Source organism: Drosophila ananassae, chromosome XL, assembly GCF_017639315.1.
Source record: "Drosophila ananassae strain 14024-0371.13 chromosome XL, ASM1763931v2, whole genome shotgun sequence".
In the NCBI taxonomy this organism is placed as follows: domain Eukaryota; kingdom Metazoa; phylum Arthropoda; class Insecta; order Diptera; family Drosophilidae; genus Drosophila; species Drosophila ananassae.
In genome coordinates this window covers 2,138,350-2,149,666 of record NC_057931.1, presented here as the reverse complement: position 1 = coordinate 2,149,666, position 11,317 = coordinate 2,138,350, and the positions used below count along the sequence as shown (strand labels likewise).

The window sequence follows — 11,317 nt, the reverse complement described above, 5'->3', positions numbered from 1 at the left end:
TATGCGCCGCAAATTAATGTTCAACTGCATGCCAATCTTTGATCCAAGCTATATATTTTCAATTTAAAAAGCTTAAGAGCAGGCGCCAATATTTGTCACCTCAACGGAACTATCGAACTATCGCATTGTCACAGTTAACATAAACTGTTAATAAACCTAAAATAATAAAGATAGAAGTACATGTTAGAGTGTATAAAATAAAAAGGATTCTTATCTCTTTAGGTGTATATTGTATGAGAGAAATAAGAACATTTTATTGGCTTATTGGAAACATACTCTTTATATTCTGGCAACTCTGGCGACGAAATGTTCGATAGCAATATCGATAGCAAATACTCGCCTATCGCCAAGCCTCTCCATCCCTAACTTAGAACTTAGAACCAATAACAAAATTTCTAGAGTGCATTTGACTTGATTTATTAGTTTGTAGTACATAGCAAAATTCTGGTCTAGACCGATACACTAAATTAAGGAGGCTACACCCCCGCAATATCCGCAACCCAGAGACTGTCGCAGCAGGCTCCAGAAGAGCAGTAAGCGAGCAGAAGGATAATTAAACGAGGCAAACAAAAGCGAAACGAAAGACTCCAAGAGTGGGTGGAACAAAAACAAAAATTGCCCGATTTTTTCTCGTAACAAAAAGAGAACTATATAGTAAGGGAAACGGACAGAAATCCAAAAATTTTGCTCGATAGTGCTGTGCGTATGTGCAGGTGTGTGCGAGTGTGCGAGTGTGCGTGAGAAAGCTGGCGGCGCGTGCATTATTACAACGATAATTGCAAATAACTTGCGTCAACATAGGGGCGGGGGGAGAGCGCGCGCGCGATAGAGTGAGACAGAGCTGCGAAGCAACCGAGATTTGGCCACCCGCCCAGGCCCCCGCCCCACTAGTCTCCGCTGCCTTCACACTTCCGTGTTTACCAAATCAGTCAAAAACAGCAACAAGAACAACGGCCAGCAGCAGCACCCACAACTATCAGCGAGGGAAACGGATAGTCGAAGAGTCTGAAAGAGACAGAAATTAAAGACAGACATGGATGTCCTGGAACTCCTGCGCGCCAGCGCCACCGGCAGCTACACGGCTCTCTTTTCGGATGCCTGGTGCCAGTACGTTTCCAAGCAGATCACTAACTCGGTGAGTGTTACTGGAAACTTCAGCCCTTCTTTGTTTATTGTTCGCAGCCGAGTCGAGAGAGTGAGTCAGTGGTGTGATAAATGCGGGCGAAAGAGAGAGCGCTTAAGAAAAACTCTTTCAGGAAGTAGCTCAAGTTTCTTCATCAGCTCAGCTGCCTCTTGACTTTATCAGAGTGACCTTCGTGCTGTCAGGACTCTGTCAGCTGTCTTGGGTTCGGAACCCCGCTAAAGAGAGGACGAAGAGCAAGAGCGAAGCTCCAAAATGCTCTCGACAATAATTGGCAGCTGATGCTGGTGGCCCCTCCACTCCTCACCTGCCCTTCCCCCTTCCTAATCTTTACGTCACGTCCGTGTTTTGGTATTCGCCTTCAGTTCTATATGGCCTTACATAAAAAAACAAGAAAAAACTAAACCGAAAACCACTACAGTAGCCACCAGCTGATAAGCACTGATAGTGGCAGTGCTGAGGCAGTAAAAAGGGAACAGCATGACCCCCAAGAAGCTGATAAGACTTCGCATAACTGATTGCTAATCAGAAGCACGTGCATGTGTGGGTGGGTGGGGTACTGGGGTACTGGGGAGGGTTCAGTTCCTACCAAATCAGTTTTCAATAATTCAATTAACCCCTTGGGGCTAAATCAATTTAGCCTCCAGTCCGTCCGGCAGTCCAACCGTGTGACTGGATGGGTAGTCTTCCCAGCTAGCTACTCTTTCTCTGGCTTTTCCTGCTCTTCCATGGCCAGATCGGATCACTGCAAAGCCAATTCAATCCAATTGGATCGGCGAGGAATGCGTGGCTCGGTTTCCAATTAGCTTGGCCAGCTTGGCTGCCAATTGGAATCTGTGCTGCAGGAACGAGAACCTGTTGCGAAAATAAACTGTAAACAATAAACAAACAGACAACAAGTTAATAATAGCAACAACAACAACAACTAGAGGGCAAGTAACAGAAGTGGAATATCAAAGAGCGAGCGCCAAATGCGGAAACTGCAGACGAATGCATCTTGATAAACACCAACAACAACTAAACAACAACAACTAAACAATAACAATAACAAGAGCTGTGCTGCGGCAGAGACGTCGCGTCGACGTTTCAATGTCAAAATGCAATAACAGAATAGCGATCAGCGCCAGGGGCAGGCGGAAGGGGGTCTGGGGGGATTAAATTACCCTTTCTTTCCAAATCACTCGCAATGGCTAATGACTAAATTGTTTCCATTCCACGACTAATACGACTAATGAGAGAACTATTCCTCGAATCCTTGCTCTCTCTTTTCTGTTTCTGTTCCAATAATCGCATTCCATGGCAGCCCAGTCCCCCCCTTGCATTCTTAAGCCCCACCCCCACTGATGAACAACAAAAGTGCAACCGGACAGCTGATGAGCTGGATTACACGGGCGTGACACTGGCTGGGAAGCAGCTTTTGGGAAATTACAAGTGTCCGTTCGTGCTGAATAATTCAGAGAACAAGTGGCATGCCTATAATTTAGCCATAACGCGCTCGAAATAGCCCCCAAACGCCCCCTAAATGCCAATTTAGAGTGGACAAGAACAACAAACAGGGTACTTTCAATAAATTATTACAACTTGCAGTTTAAAAGTCAATAGATTTTGTCAAGGACTGTCCTTGGGGGAGCTCTTTAAAGTCTACTTTTAACTACATTTTAGCTACAAAGCCAAATAACAATGTAGTTAGTCCTAAAACTCTATACAAAACAGATACTTTATCTATCAGATACTTAACCTAATAGTTGTATCTTTCAGATGTACCTGTATTGCGCCCTGGGCGTGCTGTCGATGGTGTTCCTGGCGTGGTTCATGTACTTCAAGCGCCTGGCCCGCATCCGGCTACGAGACGAGGCATCCCGCTCCATGAGCGCCGTTAACTCCTCGTCTGGAGGGGACCTGCGCGGCCTCAGGTTCCGGAAGCGGGACAAGATGCTCTTCTACGGCCGGCGGATGCTGCGCAAGATGAAGAACGTCAGCGGCCAGATGTACAGCAGCGGCAAGGGCTACAAGCGGAGAGCCGTGATGCGCTTCGCCCGACGCATCCTTCAGCTGAGACGCGACAACATGCCGCTGGAGATGCGCACCGTGGAGCCGCCGGCCGAGTATCTGGAGGAGACGATCGACGGCAGTGATAGGGTGCCACCGGATGCCCTCTACATGCTGCAGAGCATCCGCATCTTCGGCCACTTCGAGAAGCCCGTCTTCCTGCGGCTCTGCAAGCACACGCAGCTCCTCGAGCTGATGGCCGGCGACTATCTCTTCAAGATCACCGATCCGGACGACAGTGTCTACATCGTTCAGTCGGGCATGATCAATGTGTACATCTCGAATGCGGACGGGAGCACGCTATCCCTGAAGACGGTGCGCAAGGGAGAGTCGGTAACGTCGCTGCTGAGCTTCATCGATGTCCTGTCTGGGAATCCCAGCTACTACAAAACGGTGACAGCGAAGGCGATAGAGAAGTCCGTGGTGATACGGCTGCCCATGGAGGTGGGTTGAGTCACTTCCATCCCTCGCCCCATTCTCAAGCTCATTCTTTCTTTCTGCAGGCCTTCGAGGAGGTTTTCCAGGACAACCCGGACGTGATGATTCGCGTCATTCAGGTGATCATGATCCGCCTGCAGCGCGTGCTCTTCACCGCTCTGAGGAACTACCTCGGCCTGAACGCCGAGCTGGTGCAGAATCACATGCGTTTCAAGAGCAGCACCATAATGGCGCCGTCCACCCACTCCTCGCAGTGTTCGCGCCAGACTGGCTCCCAGCCGACACTCGGCGTACCCGCTCCAACGTGCTCGAACACCACCACCACGGCCTCGCCGACGACCGCCAATACGGTGCATTCCGGTTTGGCAGGTGCTAATGGCGTCATTGGTCAGAGCCGGCCACCCATCTCGCCTTCCCGCCACTCGCGGGAGGAGCATACCCTATCCGATCCCAATCCCAACCCGGATGTGATAAACACCAGCGTCGGCGGCGCCTCCGGCACCAGCATGTACGCCGAGGTGCACGGCGATGCGCCCAACGTGGACGTGTTCCATCAGCAGCAGCACTCCGTGGGCAATCTGTCGACGCGACGCGGTTCCATCTCCCAAATGGCTCCCGATTTGGGGCCGGCCCTGTCCCAGCCCGGACTGGGGCAAGGTCAGGGCCTGGGACCCGGTGTGACGGGAGCTCCCCCGCTGATGACCGGAGCACCCGCGTCCAAGATAGACATGCGACTGGTGCATGCCTCCGCTGTGGACAGCCTGCGCAAGGAGCTGGGCCTGCCCGAGGAGGACTCCCACATCATTGAGCCGTTCGTGGAGGTGCGAGAACTGGAACCGAATGTCACCCTCATCACGGAGGGCAACTCGGACGATGTGTGCGTGTGGTTCGTGATGACCGGCACTCTGGCCGTCTACCAGGCCAACCAGGACGCGGCGCGGGCGAAGCAGCAGCAGGAGAAGAACGACATGCTCATCCACTTTGTCCATCCGGGCGAGATTGTCGGCGGATTGGCCATGCTGACGGGCGAGGCCAGTGCCTATACCATCCGCTCCAGGAACAACAGCAGGGTGGCCTTCATCCGCCGTGCGGCTATTTATCAGTGAGTGGTGAACCCATCGAAATAAATCCCCAACTAACCAGAACGCTCTTCCCTTTCAGGATCATGCGGCAGAGACCCCGCATCGTGCTGGATCTGGGCAATGGAGTGGTGCGTCGGCTTTCGCCTCTGGTGCGGCAGTGTGACTACGCCCTCGATTGGATCTTCCTGGAGTCGGGACGAGCCGTGTACCGGCAGGACGAGATCAGCGACAGCACCTACATTGTTCTGAGCGGACGAATGCGATCTGTGATTACGCATCCCGGTGGCAAGAAGGAGATCATCGGCGAGTACGGCAAGGGTGACCTGGTTGGCATCGTCGAGATGATCACCGAGACGTCGCGCACCACCACCGTGCTGGCCGTGCGCGACTCGGAGCTGGCCAAGCTGCCCGAGGGCCTGTTCAATGCCATCAAGCTGCGCTACCCCATTGTGGTAACGAAGCTGATTAGCTTCCTCAGCCACCGCTTCCTCGGCACGATGCAGACGCGCTCCAGCAGCGCGGCGCCAGGTGGACCCGTCGAGGCCAATCCCGTCACGCACAAGTACTCCACGGTGGCTCTCGTGCCCATTACGGACGAGGTGCCGCTGACGCCCTTCACCTACGAGCTCTACCACTCACTTTGTGCCATAGGTGGGCTTTAAATTTATTTAAAAATTAAACAAATCTATAAAAGAGATTCCCATTCCGCCGAAACAGGTCCCGTCCTCCGTTTAACCTCCGATGTGGTGCGCAAACAGCTGGGCCCCAACATTTTTGAGGCTGCCAACGAATACCGACTGACCTCGTGGCTGGCGCAGCAGGAGGACCGGAACATCATCACCCTGTACCAGTGCGACAATGCGCTGAGTGCCTGGACACAGCGCTGCATGCGGCAGGCGGACGTCATCCTGATCGTGGGCCTGGGCAACGGCTCCCATTTGGTGGGCAAGTTCGAGCGCGAGATCGATCGGCTGGCGATGCGAACACAGAAGGAGCTGGTGCTGCTCTACCCCGAGACGACGAACTCCAAGCCGGCTAACACGCTCAGCTGGCTGAATGCCAGGCCCTGGGTAACGAAGCACCACCACGTGCTCTGCGTGAAGCGCATCTTCACCCGCAAGAGCCAATACCGCATTGTGAGTGACCCGTACCAATAAGATCTATCAAGTCCTATTCATGCGTAGGTGTGGTTCCTTCGCCAGGAAATAACCATAGTATATAAGCTTTAGACTGGCCTAGCCAGCACAGTCCTATCCCTGACATTCGCGGCTAATCAAGAACAATCCGAAGCACTTGAGAGTCATTTTGTTATTGCCATAAAAATTAGATAGTCGTAGATTGGACGTGAGCCCTGTAATCGCGCAGACCTCGCTGAGATCGCAGATTTTTTCATTTTTTCATCATCACGCTTCAAATTTTCATGACTGACAGAGTGTTGGAGATAAGGTACAGATACTAAACTGGGAAATGAGATTGTTTGTCGCTTAAGGTTGTCATTTCTACAACTGATCTCCTGACGACCCATTGAATCTACTTCCAGAATGATCTCTATAGTCGCGTCCTGCTCTCGGAGCCGAACATGCATTCCGACTTCTCGCGCCTCGCCCGCTGGCTGACTGGTAACTCCATTGGCCTGGTCCTGGGCGGGGGTGGAGCTCGCGGTGCGGCCCATATCGGAATGCTGAAGGCCATCCAGGAGGCGGGTATACCCATCGACATGGTGGGCGGCGTCAGCATCGGTGCCCTGATGGGAGCGCTCTGGTGTTCGGAGCGCAACATCACCACAGTGACTCAGAAGGCGCGAGAGTGGTCAAAGGTAATTAATTATTATTAATTAATTATATTAATTAAAAGTAATTTATATTTTAGAAAATGACAAAATGGTTCCTACAACTGCTGGACCTCACCTACCCGATCACCTCGATGTTTTCCGGACGGGAGTTCAACAAGACCATCCACGACACCTTTGGGGACGTGAGCATCGAGGACTTGTGGATACCCTACTTCACCCTCACCACCGACATCACGGCCAGCTGCCATCGCATTCACACCAATGGTGAGTGATGCTCGCTTCGCTCTTGCCTTCTCTCTCTCTCTCTCTCTCTCTCTCTCTTTTTCTATCTCGGTGTCTCTTTCCCGCTTTATCTATGTACCTCTCCCTGTCTTTCCCTCTACGCCTTTGTTAGTCTCTAATTTGGTCTATAGTTTATTTTGGTATGCGGTGGATATCAGTCTTTAAAATCTAAATGTTTTTTCATTCAAGAACGTACAAGTTGCGACATGTTTTCGTTTCATTATCCTGTTGCTTTTGGTCTCAATCTGCGACTGTACTCACTTTTCATATTCTCGCTTTCTCGATTGATATCTGCTGCATTATTGTTTGGTTTATCGATAACTTTGGGTTTTTGGAATTGTAACGGTAATAGATTGGGGGGCAAACCCCGCTTTTCATTTGGCTTTGATGCACTTTTTATTCCTTAACCGTATTACCTCGTATTTTGCTTTTTGTACACATATGTATGTAGTTCTATGGTCCCTAATGTCCTTAGAGCTAAACGAGTCCCTAGTGTGAATCCAAACCAAGAACCCAGACAATGTGACACGCACACACACGCACACCCCCTCGACACAACCTCACAGCCTCATTCCACGGTCCGCCAACATAAATTATTATTATTAGAGGTATTTTCATACACATTTTAATGCGAAAATCGAACTTATCGTATACTTAGTTTATCGATTGCTGCGCTGTCGATCGAAATTGTGCCGTTACGTTTGAATTTGAATTTGAATTTGAATTGAAAATTCTCATTGTTCTTGCTGTTGCTGTTGTTGTTGTTGTTGATGTTGATGTTATGGAGCTTTTTGTCAAACACGAACTCGAAAACCAATTCTTGTGCTTTTTGCTAGAGGCTAAAATCCCGTTTTTTCCATCGCACATTTCTAATTGTTCCCTCATCGAACCCCCCCCCCCACATCCTTGCATTGGTAAAAAATGAAAAAAATACCCTTTAAAACTAAGAAAAGATCGCTCAAAGCTGTTTTCTTTCTCTTTTTCTCTCTTCCCCCGATAAAAAATAATACAAAATACAAAATTACGACTAAAAACACTAAAAAAAACAACACCTTAACACCTTTATCATTGCTGGCATGTCTTCTGTCGTTGATATATAAAAAAATAATATCACCACCACCACCACCACCTACAAAATCCAGGATCTCTGTGGCGTTACGTACGCTCCTCCATGTCGCTCAGCGGCTATATGCCACCACTGTGCGATCCAAAAGATGGACACCTCCTGCTGGATGGCGGCTATGTGAATAATTTGCCAGGTAATTACCAAAAATACCAACTAGCAACTAGCACATAGAATACGATTTAACAAAAAATAGATAACATTCAACCTAAAAATATAAATAAACATGAATTTAACCCCGAGCGTCTAATTTCAATCTAAAAATTTATTTTTTTTTTTTTTTATCGATTTTGACAAATGTCGATGGCACAGAGAGCGCGCGCGCAGAGTGTTGGAAATTCCTCTTGTTCGATCATGTTCGGTCATGTTTGCCTGCGTTTCGTTTCGCGTTCCATTCCATTCCGTTTCTAACCTAATCCTGGATCGTCCCGATAGTTTCTGGTGTAAATATGTATAGTCCTTACCCCCCCCCCACCGCCCCAAAACACAACACAAAAACACACACACACACACCGACACAAGTGCACAATGTTTCTTTTAATTTCTGCCCCCCTCCCCCCCAAAAAAAATAATGTAAATTATTCTAGTTTTTTGAAAATTGATTTTTTGTGGTATGCGTACTTTTTAAAATGGTATTTCTTGCTCCTTGAGTTGCTCCTTAGTTTGTTACGTCCCATTCGTCCCTCTGTTGTTGTATTTTGTATAATTTGTAGTTAGTTACCTTCATCTTAAAATCTTAAAAAATATCTTTAAAAAAAAACCCAATTTGGTTAGTTTAAAATCTGTCTATCTCGTTCTCTCTCTCTCTCTTTTCTATTTACCTCTCACACACCAAATAAAAAATGAATATTATTAAAAATGACACAATTCACCATGCAATCCACTCACACACTTCACACTCCACACTCTACACCTTTGTGCCCGTGATACTGTGACACTGTTGTTGTTTTTGTCTCTTTGGGTGACCTTTGACCTGAAGGTCAGCTGTGGCGATACTGCCGCGCCAGCATGTCCATTGCCGGCGTCTTCCCGCCCTTCTGCGACTATCGCGACGGCCACCTGCTCCTCGACGGCTGCTACACGAACAATGTGCCAGGTAAGGATCCAAGGATCCATCCCGAACTCCAACCAATCCACCATCCACACAGCTTCCGTTCCGTTCCAACCTCCAACGCTCTGTGCCGCCTTGCGTCCGCCCCAGATTTGGGAATCGAATTGAACTCATTAGCTCGGCTTTGCCTCAGCATCTCAGGACGTGCTATTCCTATTTAATTCAACTGTAGATCCTTAGATCCTGGGGCAAGCATAAAACAACTTTAAAACAATTAAAAATATAAAATTTATAATTTCTTTACTTTAAAGATAAAGAAATTGTAAATATCGGGAACTAAGCTATCAACAAAATTTGTTAAATCGTAGACACTTGCATGGTTGTAACGAAAAACTAACCACACATTTCTCCACAACCACATCGTCAACCCAACCCCCAAATCCACTCCAAACTCGCTGTTGCATGCCCCACACACACACCCCAACCCCCACCCCCACCCCCACCTTTTTAATCCGCCACGATAGCCGATGTGATGCACAACCTGGGCGCCGCTCATATTATCGCCATCGATGTGGGATCCCAGGACGACACCGATCTGACCAACTACGGGGACGACCTAAGTGGCTGGTGGCTGCTCTACAAGAAGTGGAATCCATTCACCTCGCCAGTGAAGGTGCCCGATCTGCCGGACATTCAGTCCCGACTTGCCTATGTGTCGTGCGTCCGCCAGTTGGAGGTGAGTACTTGCTACTACCTAGCCTTCCTTGCCTTCCAGAACACTCATTTTTATTCCCTTACCCAGGAGGTAAAGAACTCGGACTACTGTGAATATATCAGGCCCCCGATTGACAAGTACAAGACTCTGGCATTTGGCAGCTTCGACGAGATCCGGGACGTGGGCTACGTCTTTGGCAAGAACTACTTCGAGAACATGGCCAAGGCCGGGCGACTGGGTCGCTTCAACCAATGGTTCAATAAGGAGCCGCCGAAGCGCGGCAACCACGCCTCCCTCAATGAGTACACCTTCATCGATCTGGCCCAGATCGTGTGCCGTCTGCCGGAGACGAATGCCGGCAACTCGGCGGACATATTCAGCGAGGACGAAGACTGTGATGGATATATTTCGGAGCCGACAACGCTTAATACGGTAGGTGCCGGTGGCGATGGTGGACGTGGTAATTTGTGGTACAGGTGGAGCAATCACCAGATTTGTATTATTGTCTTTTTGTCCCTGCCAAGAAAGGATGAGCTGTACTCTTTTTGATTTCTTTTTCTGTTCCCTATATTTCATGTCGCCCGACCAGGATCGACGGCGCATCCAAGTGCCACGTGCCGGCAATTCGTTGTCGTTTTCCGAGAACGAAATGGACTCGGATGTGGAGCTGGATCTGCAGCTGGATCGAAAAACGGAAAAGTCTATACACTCCGCTGCCACGTCGGTGGCGAGAGGCAGCATGCGTTCCAGGGAATTTCATAAGCTGGAACAGGATCGGAGTGTGGAGATCACGAGGCTCAAGGACGAGACTGAACGCATTATGGCGCCAACGAATCTGGACCGGAAAGGGGATGGTCAGGAGCAGGAAAAGGAACCGGAACAGGAGCAGGAACTGGAGACAGAAGAACCGAACCAAGAGAATACCGAAGTAGAGGAGGAGCAACGGAATCAAGGCGAAGGAAACGAAGACAACAAGGAGAACAAGGGAGGCGCGTATAACGAAACCAAAAACTAGGCTATAGAGGAGCAGAGGTGGATGTCCAGGCCACAGTACCCCAGCAACAGCAACTACTCAACCCACTCAAACACTCAATGCAAAATCCAACTCAATCAACTTGAAACTCCAATCACCAATCTCCAGCAACTGGCAAACGGATCATGTTAACCCCTAGGTTTAAGAGCAACCAAGACTTAGGCTTAGCGTAGCATATAAACGAATTCTGATACCCTCAATCCCATCCAGACCCGTCCTCTCCTTCACCTCCTCCCTGAGCTGAGCCCTTTACCTTAACTTTTCACGCATTGTAATGGAGGCACAAGTCCAAAACGAAACATTATTGTATATACATAGTTATATATTTTTACTGAAGCAAAAACACAAAAACAAAGACTTCCTTGCAATAACTCTTGATCCACGATCCTTGATCCTTGATCCTTGATCCCTTACAACCGCCTCCTATTGCCGCACACTTGTTTAGTCTCTTATTTTTTAATAGTTACGCAAAAAAGTTTGTTTAATGGTCGAAATATTTTACTCTATTTTTTCTATTGTGAATGCAAGCTAAATAAATTTAAAAAACTTGAAAGTACAAAAGCATCGAAATGTTACTGAAATTTTGTTTAAAATCTTTACCTTTAGAACTC

At 48.6% G+C, this 11,317-nt stretch overlaps 1 protein-coding gene across 4 annotated transcripts; it reads left to right on the top strand.

Moving 5' to 3' along the window:
* The first annotated feature begins 332 nt into the window (after positions 1-332).
* Positions 333-11,262, top strand: LOC6503680 (neuropathy target esterase sws). Of its 4 annotated transcripts, XM_044716845.1 has the most exons (12): positions 336-1,135; positions 2,900-3,634; positions 3,694-4,730; positions 4,790-5,361; positions 5,428-5,846; positions 6,251-6,526; positions 6,580-6,766; positions 7,927-8,043; positions 8,887-9,003; positions 9,483-9,694; positions 9,761-10,105; positions 10,263-11,262. In XM_044716845.1, exons 1-12 carry the CDS (start codon positions 1,034-1,036, stop codon positions 10,686-10,688), a joined length of 4,545 nt encoding a protein of 1,514 aa, XP_044572780.1. In that variant the 5' UTR covers positions 336-1,033; the 3' UTR covers positions 10,689-11,262. The 4 variants fall into 4 exon arrangements, with proteins under 4 accessions (XP_044572781.1, XP_044572780.1, XP_014761025.1 ...); XM_014905539.3 differs by lacking the exon at positions 7,927-8,043; XM_014905538.3 differs by lacking the exon at positions 8,887-9,003.
* The last annotated feature ends 55 nt before the right edge of the window (positions 11,263-11,317 follow it).